Consider the following 16498-nt stretch of genomic DNA (forward strand, 5'->3'; position numbering starts at 1 on the left):
TGCAGATTTTTGTTTGTAGAATACAGAGTGTGATTGTGGGACCAATAGAGCGAGAGCAATAGAGCGAGACACTGGAATCTGGGCTAGTTAGTATATAGAGGGATGTTTTGGTATGCAGCACTGATGCATGGCGAAGTAGAAAGGAACTTGGAGAGCGCAGGCCTCTGCCAAACAGCTCATTTTACTCATACATGCATGCTGAAAATCGCCCAATATAGAAGCCTTTTGTTTACGTCATCATCTTTAAGCTATGCCGCTCCTCGCCCAAGCAGAACATGTGCTTAAGAGTGTGTATGCAAACCTCAAATGTGTCCTGCTTGAACTCCCAAATTCATTGACCCTAATCTGCCAATAGATCAAAAATCCATAAAAATTTCCAGATCACTTCCAAAATTTGATCATCTCCTCCTTGTGTCACTATCAACTTTTTCTGCAAGTTTCATTCAAATCTGTTCACTCACTTTCCGAGTTATTTTGCAAACAGACAAACAAACAAACAAATACTGATGAAAACATAACATCCTTTCTTGGCAGAGGTAACAATGCGCCAGTACAGGGTATGATGCAACCTCATTATAATGGACATCTAACGACCATGACAATTTCCTTGTTATATCAGATTTTTCATTATATCAAGAAACAAAAACAAAGAAATATAAAGAGTTGAGGTCTGCAAAATCACCTTCGTTATCAAAGGGTCTGTTATATTGGACCTCTTTCATCACGAGGTTCGACTGCACAAGTCACTGTACCACTGCATCAAATGAAATGATTTGTGTAGGAACAGTTTAACCATTTTTAGGATAATGGGAACATTTAAAGGAGAATGAAACGCAAATATGTATATGTGGATTGAGTTAAGGCAGGAAGATTAGGAGAACACATCTGTGATATTTTAGAATAATTGCACAATCTGTTCAAAAGTTATGAATTTTTGTTTCAGTGGTACAATGTACCATGGCTGGACGAGAAGACTCCCAACAGTTTATGATGTCACCACAGGACAACAGTATAAAGAAAATGTGAAGATAAAGCAACATATTTGTTTTTCTAGCATAATGAAAAAGCACTTGATTTACCTCTTTCAGAAAGTAGTGAGAATACATACTTGCCAACTCTACCGCATTTGGCGGTAGACTACTGCTTTTGAAAGATTTCATTAGCATTCAAGCTAGCGCTGCTCGCATAGGCATCCTGGATTCTACCGCTTTCTCAAATGAAAATGTTAGCAAGTATGAGAATAATGTTACCCATGTCATATTTTAGTAACAATTTGAGGGAATGTGTCCTTTTCATAATGAAAAAAATACAATCTTATGGAATTCTCGTCCTACGCTGACGTTCAAAAGTGATGGTGGCACCGAAACTTTACATGAAATTAATAACTTTTGAATGGACTGTCCAATTTTTCCCAAACTTTGCTGATGTGTTCAACTAATACTGCTGCATTCCTTCAGTCCAGACATGTATGTATAATATTTATCAGGGTTTCATTTGGCGAAAGCAAAGATATTTGTCAAGCATGACCTCCTTCATTCTCAGCAGGTGCATGGTTTGCTCACCTCAATGCCACACCCTGTTAAAGGGACTGTACAGTTCTGGTTGACATGAGGATTTAGCCTTTAATGTTTTGTGAGATATTCAGAAACCACTACATGAGATGTCAAAGAGCATGTAATTCTAAGAGGTATCAAAAGTTTATTCGATGAAAATCGGTTTTGAAATGGCTGAGATATCAAGAAACAAGGTCAAATAAAGAGCTCCTAATAAAGTTGTGGCCTGTCGCCTTTTATTATTATCACTTTTTGGGATATCTCAGCCATTTAAAAACCATTTTTTAATCAAATAAACATTGAATTGTTCTTAGAAATACATGCTTTGTCATATTTCATAAGAGGTTTCTTATTATCTCACTTTGGAATGTTATAAACCTGAATCCTCACCTCAACCAGTACTGTACAGTCCCTTTAAAGGTAGGGGATACCTTTTACAGAACTCCTAAAATCCAGCAAAACATTAAATATGAACCTCAGTGGACTTGTTTAGGCCACTGCTTAGAAATTTGGAAGTAAACAGTTATCTACAATTTGAATAATGCACAAAACTCAACTACTCAGTAGTTCTGTGTGTCAGCCACATTTAAGCCTTTTTGTTGCAGTCTTCTGTATTTTTTATCTATAAACACAAATCTAAAAGTATAAGAGCTGATGTAATAACATATAGAGTGTGTGGCAAGAATGTATATAGAAATGTTTGTAAGTTTTGATGAACTTTATTCACAAAATATACATGATGGACACACGTGCAGTGCATGGGTCTGCAAAGGTAGCCTAGTAATGTACTGGAATTTACGGCAGAGCTGCCAACTTTTGTAAAAGCCTTTCAGTACTATGATGGCTGAAAATCAGTAATTTGCACCTTTTTTGAGTGAAAATCAGTAATCCTTAACAGTGTTATAGAATTTATCACAGACAATGATTTCTAAAATCAGTAATTTGCTTGTAACCTTCAGTATTCTTGTCCAATTTCAGTAGAAATTACTGAAAATCAGTACTAGTTGGCAGCTCTGTTACGGTGAGCCCCGAAAAAAATTCAATTCAAAAACGGTCAATTCAACGGTCAATAAAAATGTACTAAATGTTACCTTCCACTTTCAATACTTTATGGGAGTTTCTAAAATGATGCTTTCTTCAACATACCACTGTGTTTATACAACTCTTCATTTAAGGCATGCAAATGGGATTCCCTACCTTTAAATACACGTACAGAGTAAAATCAGATGACAGAATGATAGACATTTTATGAAAATAAAACAGAATTTTGAAAGTTCGGAAATACAAGGTGTACCAATAGATTTTTTTTTTGTTGTTGTTGTTGTTGTTTTTAAATCCATGAAAGAGATTAGTTTTATCCGCATGTAATATTTATCTCAAGTGACAGCTTGTGTTATAACCCCACTACTCTCTCACTGGTGCACAAAAATATCACAAAAATCTTGATTTCAGTCAAATAAAAGGCAAATGGAACATCTAGTCCTGACAGTTAAAGGTCACCCGGCTGACAATGGCTCACTTTCCTGTCCACAACAGCCGAGATAACTGGCGAAAGAGCATTACTGCACTTGTGCGACGAGAGGGAGCTGAAGGAAGCTTACTGCATCAGTGATCACCAACTAGCAGTACTGTAGCAGTGATGTCCATGGCAGAGCAGAGAGAGAATATAGCATCAAAGATCTTTGATAGCATCCAGTAATCCATTTCAAAAGGAGACCTGGGGGTCTCATGCTCACATGATTGTCCACATATTCATGCACACTGTTACCCAAGAAGAACATGGCAATTAAACTCGGGGAGCATTGAGGACCTCCATGAGGGCATGGTGTTCATATGCATACAGCTGTGTTCTATCACATTGGCAATTATACCTGCCAAGTTTTGACAATTTGACTCTGCATTTTCAGTAAGAAGTATATAGAAGTGGCTCCAAATTTGGTCCCTGCACAATGAGGCCACCCTTGAATCTACCATAAACAAATTCTCAAAAGTACACTTATCAATGTTCTGTGCATTGTATTTACTATGTTTTTGTGGTTTCATTTAAGATTTTTTTTTTAAAGAATGTGTAATTTGGGGGCTCTGGGACCCTTTATAACTGCCAAATTTGGTGAAACTATGACCATGCATTTTAATAATAAGATGAAAATATGAATACAACGTATTGTGCTCCAACAAAAAATCTCCTAAGAAGATTTCTAAAGATTCATACGTCAGGGGCTTTTGGATCCCTGAAGGAGGCATGGTGTATATTTGAACGAATGATTAGGATCCCATCACCCTTGGGATGCTACCTGTCAAGTTTGGTGAAAACATCCCAGTCCATTCAAGAAACTTAAAAAGGAAGTGGACGTTGGGCCCCAATTTAGTCTCCCAGGGCCCCCTAGGGGACTGTTGTGAACAAGAGATAACATATTTCTATCTCATTTCAAATGAAGAAAAGAGGAAATTTTATGCAGGTGCGTAATGCAGCTTTGTGTATAGGTGTATGTTTAAACTGACTCTTGACTAACTGAAGGAAATGATATAAACTGATGAATTTGTATCGGTACAGCTGTATATAGTTTATGCTGATGTCACTGTTTCAGGAAAGCATGTAAAACATAAAAAAAAAAAAAATCTTCCATGATACCACTTTTATTCTTTTTGTTTGATTTTGATCTACAGTGTTTTTATTACTGTACAGCCAAGCTGTGGACTTGCACTACAGTACAGCCTATAATCTCCATGGATGTATGTTAGCCTACACGTATGTCAGCACACAAATACACATTACGTACATGTATGTACATACAAGTTTATCTCAGCACAAACTTGCTCTCAGAGGTTTGCAACAAATTTGACCTTGATTGCACACAGGATTGTACACATGTATTTACAATTTATTTCAACTTCATCCAACAGTAAGTTGACATATATTTTCTTTATAAAACATTTTAATGTATATGCATTACAACCTTGATACATGTTTACATAAGTAACATGGTACATTGTCACAGTTTAAGCACAAAGACAGACAATGCACTAAATTACCTCTAATACATGTACCATAAACATGGAACATTTGTGGAATTATTCATGGTTTCCACCCTCTGGAGCTGGAGGCTGGAGGAAAAAAAAATACACAAATATATTTGTGAGATATTTGGATATGTATCAATAGACATAGGGCGTACATGTACTTTTATCCAGGAAAATCGAAGGCAAATGAAGAGTGCAAAAAATTGGCAAAAGCAGAAAAAGCAAACAAACAAACAAACAAACAAGCCCAAGTCTTTCCAGACATCCATTTTCTGTTGTGAATTTGGTGATTTGCCTGGATGATAAGAAGTATTCTGTCAGGTTTTTCTTTTTAAGGGGAATCCCTGTGCTACAATTTTTTGTAAGACTGGTTGCAGGATTTTAGCTTGTGATAAGATGATAATGACCAAGATCTTTTTTCTTAGTCCCTTGTCCCATCTTAAAAAAAGGAAAAATAAATATGCCCACAGACTTTGTTCTTCACATACTACCTTTGAAATAAAGCGAACTAACCTCTAAGCAATGTAAATTACATTGCTGTAAACTACATTACCTTCAAACAATACAATGAACATTACAGTTACCATATTTATGAAGTCTCTGCAGTTCTGATGTATGCCCACAAGTAATCACTCATCCATAAATGTTACAATTCTGTAAACTGGGCTACAGTAACTTCTCAGACCGAGTTTCTTACATTTACAACATTCAGTGAGGAATGAGCTACTACAAATGTTTATTGGTTTGTAACTTAAACTGTGCTTGAACAAAAAATTAACAAGCCATAGTCACCAACAATGAATTCCCTGAAGAAACATTTATGACAAACACTACGAGAAAAATGTACATAACAATATGCCTTTTATAAATAAATACATCACAGTCAAATCACGTAACCATTTCAAGAATCTATTTGCAAACTAAAATGCTTTCATGCACTTCTTGTATTACAATCTTCTTGGTTATCTCTTCCATGATTCTTACAACACAAACATGTACTTGATGGTTTCAAATGTGTGTCTGCCTTTTTTGAAAAAAACAAAAACAAAACAACAACAACCAATCTTTCCAAAAACAAGAACAGTCTTAAATCTAAACCTTGCAAACCACGATCAGATTGTTGACATATACATAACATTTCACCAGTCTCAGTTTTAGATGGATGACAAAGTGTCAAAGTCCAGTTTCTTAGATAATGTAAAGCCCCAGTCTACATTTTCCTTTGACAACTTACAAAGATTTTAGTTGTAATCACCCTGCACATGTGGCAAATGTTTGGTGATTTTTCTCTTTTTTGTTTTCGGTAACCTTTTCTGAAGGGCACATCACACATCCACTGGTGGCCAGGTTTGAGACGGGAATCCCTATATGGGTAGTGTGGTGGCTCTAAACTGATGATCTTTCCTATCAAAAGACGAAGGAGCCTCGTCAGCAGAGTCAGGAGTAGTTACTTGCAGTGTGTTCTCTGCTGGCTATCACAAAGGCGACCTCTATGAAAATATGCTGCTCTCTGTGTTTTCCAGGTCTTCTTCAGTTTTTTGGAATTTCTTCAGAATTGTCTTTAAAAAGTCTCCAAACTCCCATGTGACAAGCTGAAGAAATGCACAGGTGTCTTTATTTTGTCCAGCTGACCTTTGGAATGTCAAAATGTTCTGTAAGGGTGTCCAGTTTGGCGTTGAATTCCTACAGTGTGAAACAAAAGGAAATAATTTTAGGCACATACAGCACGATTACTTGGGTCAATTCCTGTTACAGCCATGTTCCTGTGCACAAAATGAACCACAGGTTAAACATAATCATTATATTGAAGTAAAAACAACTGCTTTGTGAGGACACTTCTGTCTGTGTAACTGCCTTTGTCATTCCTATCCATCACATGTCATCAAATAAGCATCTTGATCCTGAAATTTTATGCATTTATTTTTTTATTTATGCACCAATATTTTATACAAGTTCTATACTGTCATTCTGCCAACATTTCTGTGCTTGGAGAAAAATTCTTACAACCATGAAAGAAATGAGATACTGAAACACCGAAAGCATGAGTGACACTGAAGACAACTACTGGTTACGTCAGAACTACATGGCCAAATTTGTGTGAAAAGTCAAACATTTTAATGTCAGTTAGTATTCCTCCAAGGAACCTGGAACTCTCTGGGGTTTTTTTTATATTTGTTTTGCCACATATCTACAGAAAATGTTTTGCGCATAGTGTGTCAGAAATGCATTGTTCAAAACATGACCATAAGAAGTTTTGTTGTTGTTGTTATTATTGAAGGCACAGACTATCTCTGCCACAGATAAGCTGGAACATAACTTTCATTTATTGTGAACAAAATCTTTAGGTGCAGTCAGACTGGCAAAAGATCGAGAAGATTGCGTTCATGATCTATAAGATCTCAAAGTTTTGCCAGTGTGACCGCAAACTTCTCGTGAAACTTCTCGCAAAACTTCCCACTCCAACTAAGGGATATTTCCCTCATCCCCGCCAAACTTCTCAATCTATTTCCAGGCAGCGTCTCTGAAGAGCACGGCCATTGTCATGTACAGATGTGCATTGTTACATCACAATCAGTACCCACTGGATGGCATGCTATTTCCTCTTTTTTGCACACGTGTACCATTGACCCAAACTTCTTGATCCAAGTTTGGCTGTCAAGTGTGACTGCACGACAGAAGATCTCGAAGACTTCGCCATGTTCAACTTCTCAATCTTTTGCCAGTCTGACCGTGTCTTTTGAGTGCATGTTCCTCTTGTGAGAGGTCAAGAGGTCTCCTGGCCACGTGATTGACAATGCCTATTTGCTATCTGTACATATTACTAATGTTCACTGACTCAACGCACTGGACTGCATGCTTAACTATTGTGTTACTTTTTTCAAACGAATTGACTGCCACTGTAGCATGTCACCTCGTACAGACTGGAATCAATTTTGCCCTTTTGGGCAAATCGACATAGCAATAATTTACTGTTTACATCCTATCAAATTGATGGGTCGACAAAAACAGCATGTGGTATGGTTTGCTTTGGGAGAGCTCTCCAAGGCACCAATAATCATCATAATTATTTCCACCAATACAACTTTTTGAGAGGCTAACACTTACGTTGACTCTTTCCTTATGCTTCTTGGAGGCCTTATCAAGAACCCTCTCAACTTGCTGCAGAGTGAAAAACAAGATATAGAAAACAAAAGTATCATTTACAATACATGGCGGCATACACTGTGTGTCTAGATGGAAGATACTATTTGACTGGAAAAAATAAAAGAGCAGTCTATTCCACTTGCAAGGGTAAGTTTGGGACTATGGGTCAGTATTGAGCTGTTTCAAGTACATGTACCTACATTGTAAGGAAGATATGACACACATCAAATCCACTATATGTCAGCTAACAGTTTCTATGATGCCCATAAGTATATCTTGCACTCATATTTATATTTGCTCACTGTGAAATTATACTTTCTATACTTAATCATTATTATTATTATTATCATTCTATTTCATTATTACTATTATTATTATTATTCTATCATTATTGTTATTTTTATTATTATTATTATTATTATTATTATTATTATTATTATTATTATTATTATTATTATTATTATTATTATTATTATTATTATCATCATTATTATTGTTATTATTACACTTTACATAACTTCTCTAATCAGTAGCATGACAACTTCCATTTCAATCTCACAATTTAATGGGATGCAAGTACATAAGACAAATATTGACTTCTTCTTTTCAGGTCAAAATTCAAAACCACTGTAATTGTCCTCACTGATTTCTCAACAATGAGCAGTGCTATGCCTCTCAACTCTGTCTGAGGGCATAACACTGTTGAGAAATCACCCCTTGGAAAATAGTTTTGACCTTGCCCTCCAAAGTAGTAAATATTTGTTTGATATATACAGTAAACCTCGCATGAGTCGAAGCTCTCGGGACTGACAAAAATGCGTCGACTTAAGTGAAATTCGACTCTCGCGAGAGTCGATTTTTTTTCGACTCACAGTTATGTACATGTGTTATAGTACATTTGCATGCATGTGTGTGTGTGTGTGTGTGCGTGCGTGTGTGCGTTTGCATTCAAATTTGTCTGTTCTTGAAGATAATGTTCTTATTTTGTTCTAAATTGAACATGGAATTTGTATCAATACTAGTAGTTAAACGTAGTTCTGAGAATGTCTACGCTAATGTGGCAATGTGCATGTGCTATGTCTATGGTGCAACATAGGTACGGCTGTATAGCCATCTCTGTCAACCTACCCTGAGACAAACACTCTCCCAGGCCCATCCCACCTCCATTGAACAAAACTATACAGCCAGCCGGGCACGCACAAACAAGCTCCGCCCACTTGGCCTGTCACTAAAGTATTAAAGCAGCGATTGGTTGACCAAGGAGTTCTGGCTTGATATGGATAAAGTATGGATGTGCTGTGTGTATGGATAAAGTACAGTGTATATGGATCGCTGTGCTGTGTGTATACATGTATACATGTGTATGTATTCGACATGCGTGCAGACCGGTATATACGGTGAGTGTGCATGCTTACCTGCAGCAGGCCAGGGACGGGGTTCTGCGACATGCCGATTTTTTTTGTTCTCCTCTAAATGTAATGAGAATGCCAGACAAATCTTCTTCGGCTCAAGTGATGTAAACTACGTGTATTTTGTAAAAAAGGGACTGAATGTTTTATTTCGACACAGCCGAAATTCGACTCTCGTACTTCGGCTTATCCAAATATTTCTTAGAGAAAATACATAGGGAAAAATCGGGACTTTTTATTTTACTTCGAGTTAAGTGATTTTCGACTCACTCGACGTCGACTTATCCGAGGTTTACTGTATATTCCTGGAAGGATATCATCTAATGATACATCTAAATCTGAATGACTGCACGATGGAGGAGTGCGATACCTCCTTGATTGCAACATCAAAAGACAGCTTTTGCAACTGTTGGTTTTACCCTTTGCTCCTGGATCTTGTCAAAGGCCTTCTGAGCTGGGGTCCGCTGGTCCCTCTTCCTCTTGGTGCTTTCATCCCGCGATTCATCGTCTCTGATGGATGAAATCTGCTCCAAGATCTTCTTGGCTTCCTTGTTCTTCTTCTTCTTCCTAGATGAGTTCAAAAGGCAGCAATGATAGCAGAAATACAACATAATGAGCAAATGAATATATGACCTCATCATCCTTTTTTTTTCTCTCTTTTTTTTTTTTTTTTTTTTTTAGTTTGTCCTCACTTTGCCCTCACATAGGATCCCATTCCAGGCCTTCAAGAATGACTTTCTCAAACAAACAAACAAACAAAACATAACGAAACAAACACCAGGACTTCCTCCAGCCAGCTTGAGAGGCAAAATTGAAAGAGACTTGGCCATTCCCCTGAAAGAGGCTGAACATGTCATGTCAAGTCAATAACAATATGCCACAACATTCAGTAAGAACAGTGATGTTTTCTCAGCTATATTACTGTGACTTACTATTTTGGTTCTGTGGTCCCTAAAGTTATACTAGTGACTAGGCAAGATAAAGGTAAATATAAAATGAAAATATTAAATGAAGATTAATGCACATTTCAATCATGCCAAAATCAAAGCTAGACAATCACTTCAAACAAAGCAAGAACTGGCCATAGCATAAGATGATGTCCACTACCATACAACTACTGTAATTAAACTAAGCTTGTAAAACAATTAAAATTCTTCTATTATGCAGGGCAAGTGATAGGGATTAATTTCATCTTGAAAAATGCTTGAAATCACAGACAGCTATTCTGTTATGCTCTATTATGTAATACCAGTCTAACTTCTTGCAAGCAATGGTATGGCAATCTTGCGTGAACTAAGATGGGTTTTTACCAGACTGCTGTACAACTATACAATTAATTGCATCATTCTGCAGGTCTGTAACTAGTGCCAGTATGTACAGTCGTATAGACTCTACCATAGTATTACTTAGCCTATAGGTGTAGATCTTGGATATGTTATAAAATTATTATACATTAATCAATGCATGCTGCACACTGGCATTGGTCCGATGGTCCAGGACCAGTTAAAAACCCTTGTTGGACTAGTAACTTTTTCTGGAATGGACCAGTAAAAAATAGAATAACTGGGTAAATTTACTTATTCTACTGATCCGACATACAGCTGTTGGTGGACGACTAGGCAGAAAAAAAATAAGTTACTGTAGGGCCTAGACATGGCACTGCCACTGGTATTGCGCGCATGTGCAGCCCTAAATTAATGTTGACATGCACTCTACATTAAAACCTTTGCTATAGACTTGTTAGTTCTTTGGAAGGAAGCATTTTCAGGTTGTTTACAGCCAATAGATCCTCTGATTAATTTTGTAGTCATTCATATAGGCCCTATACAATGTAATTTACATTCCCATTATAACAAATGTGGTTATAACATAATTCTCATTAAATTTATGTATGATTAATGGTGTAAAATTCAGGGAGCAAAATTATCATCTCAGTTCGGGAAACCCACTCACAAGGGGGGCCCCTCCTTATAAGTAACCCGTCCCCCTTATAAGTAACCCCGTCCCCCTTATAAGTAACCCCCGGGGCACCCCTTATAAGGAGTCTCTACGCTTTTTTGCAATGCAACGCGAAAATGAAAGGACTGCGGCAATTCGCTTGATTATGTCCATAAAGCTTCACAAGTTTCCTAGTTACTCACGAAATTTGAGCAAAATCGGTTTGAGGCATCATATCTAAAATCATGGATTTAAATGCAATGTCAAATGACCCATGGGAATGCTGAAATGCGAGCGATTACTGGCGTGAGTGTCGCCAGGCGCGGCGGCGCGGCAATGTTTGAGTGCAGACATGGCGACTGACCTCCGTACTCAGTCGCCACGTCTGCACTCAAGCATTGCCGCGCCGCCGCGCCTGGCGACACTCACGCCAGTAATCGCTCGCATTTCAGCATTCCCATGGGTCGTTTGACATCGGTCATCGCATTTAAATCCATGATTTTAGATATGATGCCTCAAACCGATTTTGCTCAAATTTCGTAACTAGGAAACTTGTGAAGCTTTATGGACATAATCAAGCGAATTGCCGCAGTCCTTTCATTTTCGCGTTGCATTGCAAAAAAGCGTGGAGACTCCTTATAAGGGGTGCCCCGGGGGTTACTTATAAGGGGGACGGGTTACTTATAAGGAGGGGCCCCCCTTGTGAGTGGGTTTCCCGAACTGATCTTCAGACACCCAGGCCATACGATAACTTTACTAACTATGTACGGGATCGGATCATCAATGAAGCAATCGTTTAATCTGATGACTTGGGAAATAATAGTGTGGGTGGATCTACTAGTCAGATGGCACCCGGAATTGGTTGACGAGTGGTGTATTGTTAGCTGTCACACTTTCTATTTGCATTTTCAACAGCGTTTTTCCCAATAGGTGGGACTGACATGAAATGGGAAAATCGAACACTCGGCTCAGTGTCAGTGATCACCACAAAAAATCAAAGTACAACTTACTTTTTGGATCCTAAATCCCCTACTCCTTTCAGCTTTAATGCCCCACCAGCAGATTTATACGCCGACATCGCGGATTCGAGTTGGGTTTTTTTGTCTGCCGTAGTCGATTTCTTTCACCAACTTCACACCCGTGGCTGTGGACGATCGCGATACGTAACAAATCGACGAAACAGCTTGTTGGTAAAAATAACGAGAGAGCAAGCGTAGAGGGCGCCAGTGCTGTTCTAGTTTTCTTCCAAAGAGATTTTACTCGATAAGATCTTTGTTTTCCTTTCTCTCATCTGGCCCAGTACAACTGTAGCCCCCCCCCCCCCCCCCCCCCCCCCGATGTGTCTATCATTCGCAGTACAGGGCTCACACGGGTAAATAATTCCCCATAGAGACGTGTATTCAAATTCAAATTTCAAAAAATTCTGTAAAATAGCTGGGAGAAATGAGGAGTTTCATCTTCACTAACCTGGATAAGTGAGTATATACCTTTCATCCATCAAATTTCCAAGGCGGGTTCTTCAGCTCAAACTCTGTCCAAGGGTACGCAAAGCCAGACTACGAGTTCTTTTCTATAAAAAAAAAAAAAAAATCATCTATTTTCTGTACATGCACCCGATGAAGTATAGTCCCTTCAAATTCCATGAGAAAAGCTTTCATCTTCCAAGCAAAATGCATTTTGAAGAGAAATTCATGCTCAATATCTGCAGCTATTCAGTTTTGGTTTTTCTTTTTGCCAAACTGCATCATTGATTTTTAATAAACTTTTTCTTCATTTATTTTGGACATTCCATTTTATTCATAGGTGTGAGCCCTCTGAAAGAGCATAATACCGTAGGGGGCTTACTCTTTGAATGATACTTAAAAACAACATTTATTTTGGCCACTCTTTTCATCTCCCTTGGGTGACCTCCTCGTTTGGTTCCTGATGGAACGTTGAGGAGTATTTTGAAGAAGACGAAGAAGAAGAAGAAGAAGAAGAAGAAGAAGAAAAAGAAGAAGAAGAAGAAGAAGAAGAAAAAGAAGAAGAAGAAGAAGAAGAAGAAAAAGAAGAAGAAGAAGAAGAACTAGAAGAAGAAGAAGAAGAAGAAGAAGAAAAAGAAGAAGAAGAAGAAGAACTAGAAGAAGAAGAAGAAGAAGAAGAAGAAGAAGAAGAAGAAGAAGAAGAAGACCGCTATGGGCAAGTTTGACTGTATACATTATTATAGCATGATATAATGTGGATTGAATTTCCATATTGTGATGTGTTACGTGTCTTGTGCGTCAATGTATAAATCATGTCATGTACAGTAGCTGGACAGCGTGTTAAAAGAGAAATATAAAAATTAAAGAAAGAACTTTCTGGGCAAAAGGTTGTAGAGGGCTATAACTATATCATATTCACCTGTAATCACCTATCTTGTCGGGCCTCTGGAAAGATAGTCTTGTAATACCCTCCTACTTTCAGCAAGCTTCCACTACAGTGTGTCCCCCCCACCCCCCCCCCCCCCCAAAAAAAAAAGAAGAAGAAGAAGAAGAAATACAATCAGATTTTCGCATTGATAACACCCAATATGATTAAATTGTCTAAATGCTACTTCATAGTCTTAAAATATAACATCTTAGCTCCATTTTGCCGAAAACCCCATTCAATTGGGTTAAGACAAGTGGTCACAGAGAAATGTGGATTGTTGTAAAGCATGTCATGAGTCTGATTTTTATAAGTTTACCACTTGGATGCTCTTGTGTGTGAACACCGGACACAATAGACAGAACTTGGAGGGAAGAGATTCCTGACATGCTCTACAAAATTCCTCATTTCTCTTTGACCTCTTTGACTTTGACCTTTGAAGCAAATCGAATAGGGTTTTCTGTAAGATGTGGGTAATGAGTTATAGTTTCGTACCCTGAGGTTGTATTTGGATTGATTCACTATTTTTAAAGTTATCATTGCGGAGGGTCCCATTGTTGTTTTTTTGTTTTGTTTTGTTTTGTTTTGTTTGTTTGTTTGTTTTTTTTGGGGGGGGGGCATGATTATGGTATATCTCTATGTCAAACTTGAGTACCTTGACTTCTTTATTGCTGTATTGACTGTTAAAGTGCTACTGTTCGAGAAAACTACTGTTGTACTTCTCTTTGGTACTTCTTTGACCAGAATGCATCAACTTCAGACTGGAATCTATTAATTGTACTTGCTTCGAAAGCTGACTTTGGTAGCATATTTCAGTGAGACCCTGTGCAGTGAAGTTATTTTTCCTGATATTCAATCGTACGAGTTGCTTCCTGATCTCGAGGTTGTGACCGTGAAGATAAACTGTCGCATCTTTTGTCTTGAAAAGTTTGGACCGGTTGGTGTCAGTAAAGCCATTCATGATTTTGAAGACTTGAATCATTGTCACCTCTGAGTCTAACAACTCGGTAAAAATAAGAAAGAAAGGAAAGGCAGAAGGCGTAGTATAAACTAAATGACAGTGGTAATGATATGAGAAAAACATGGAAGGTACCCAAAGATTTAGTGCGAAAAAATTGAAAGTTATTATGATGAACTAAAAAGATATATTGATGGGGATTTTGATGATTTACATAAAATTACGACAGGGCTAAGTGATTGATATGTTCAGTGATGTTTAGCAAATTGTTTTGTAGTAATCCTTACCAATAGAAAGATGTATTTACTCCCTCGTTCTTTTGTTTAAAAAAAAAATTGTACCTGTACTTAAACAAATTTCTGGGGGACATAATCAATTTTTAAACGTTCCACATCTTACTTTATAGTTATTATGTTGTTACACAGGACAAGAACAACTCCAGCAGACACTTCTGTTCTTGGTTTTATGATTGTTAACTTCCATGAAACAAAAGTTATGCTATTTAGATATCGTTGTGGTTAATGGAAAGCTTTTTTTTTAATTTGTATGAATGATAAACCCTTGGAAATTGCCAGAAGACTCAAAACACCTTGGGGAAATCTCAGGGGTAATCTTTGAACAAACTCTTGACTGGTCTCCCCATGTCAATCAAACTGTCAAGAAAATTCTCGGTTTATTGTATGTCTACAGGCCCCACGAAGAATCAATAAACCAGTTTGTATCTTTTTTTTATGCTTCCACACATAGATTACCGTTGCGCTACATACGATGCGAGTTAAGTTTTTAACAGAATAGATTTAACCAGGTTGCAATGATGCCAAAACAAGTTTGCTCGATTGGTACATAGTTATATTATGGAGGTTATTTATTATAAATTGTGTCAGCACAAGTTCTTTAAAGCCAAGTACATAGGCCTTTTGAAGAGCTTGCTTCCAAAAGGCGCTAAATCCATCATTTTTCAATGGATTTAGCGCCTTTTGGTTGCAAGCTCTTATTATGTAAACCTAGAACTGAATACAACAAATTTGTTCCTTGCAACTGATTGACAAATTGCCCTATACATCGACGTAAACAAGCACTGAATTGATCAGTGTTTTGGTAGTGGCCATGATTTAAAAAAAAAAAACCATGGGCGTACATACTCGAGCAGGATTCGCACCTATACGACCTCCTGATCTCCAGACAGTCAGGCGTCATCTCCACTAGACCACATTTGTTAATCATAATTAGTAATATAGAAACAAAAATCACTAAATCAAATCAATTCAATTTAGTTCAACCATATTTTATTCCCAAATGAAATACAAAATGATATATTCATATTCAGCTGGTAAACAATTTAACAGTATAAATCATTACGTATTGTACAAATATGTGTACAGGTAATAATACAGCGGGAAAAAAAAAAGAAAAATGCCCACCTTGCAATCGTAACAAAAGCAAACATATAGATATGGTGATGGAAAAGAATGATTCACCGAAAAGCAAGGGATATAGGCCGTAGATCATTAAAAAGAAATGAAACAAATTAAAACAAAAACACCACTACCATTACCAATATGACGTAGGGAATAAACATAACATTTCTATTCCGTTTGAGCATTTGATCATTGATACAGTCATAGATACTAAAAGCACATCGTTTAATCTGTTCGAGCATGATCATTGATACATAGGATACTAAAAGCATAACGTTTACACCGTTGGAGCATTTGATCATTGATACATAGATACTAAAAGCATATCGTCTACAGTACTTGTTTTAAAGTAAACATGCAAGATACTTAATTATTCTCGAGAAAAGTAAGCCCCCTATGTACATTTCATTGTCATTTGTTTATCATTGGGATTTATACAGTAACAATGATTAACAGATGATGACAAAGTATTGATCTGACGTGCTTTTTTTTTTCGGGCGTATCCAAATAATCTAATGAAAATTAGAAAAATTATTATAAGATAATAATTTGACACGTACTTCGATATTCATTGGTCACATAAGTGATGTGGAGGGAATCATTAATCAACACAAGTCAACTTGTATTTGCATTGCATATCATAGTCCCTTTGATGTTAGTGTGCGAGTT

At 37.3% G+C, this 16498-nt stretch overlaps 1 protein-coding gene across 1 annotated transcript; it reads right to left on the minus strand.

Moving 5' to 3' along the window:
* Window positions 1-4397: 4397 nt before the first annotated feature.
* On the minus strand, window positions 4398-12221 carry LOC140236800 (protein FAM32A-like). Its single transcript, XM_072316735.1, has 4 exons — window positions 12076-12221; window positions 9547-9694; window positions 7680-7733; window positions 4398-6257 (listed from the first exon to the last, which is right to left on the minus strand). The coding sequence occupies exons 1-4, from the start codon at window positions 12141-12143 to the stop codon at window positions 6189-6191; spliced, it is 339 nt and encodes a 112-aa protein (XP_072172836.1). The 5' UTR covers window positions 12144-12221; the 3' UTR covers window positions 4398-6188.
* Window positions 12222-16498: the final 4277 nt, after the last annotated feature.

Source organism: Diadema setosum, chromosome 13, assembly GCF_964275005.1.
Source record: "Diadema setosum chromosome 13, eeDiaSeto1, whole genome shotgun sequence".
Classification (NCBI taxonomy): domain Eukaryota; kingdom Metazoa; phylum Echinodermata; class Echinoidea; order Diadematoida; family Diadematidae; genus Diadema; species Diadema setosum.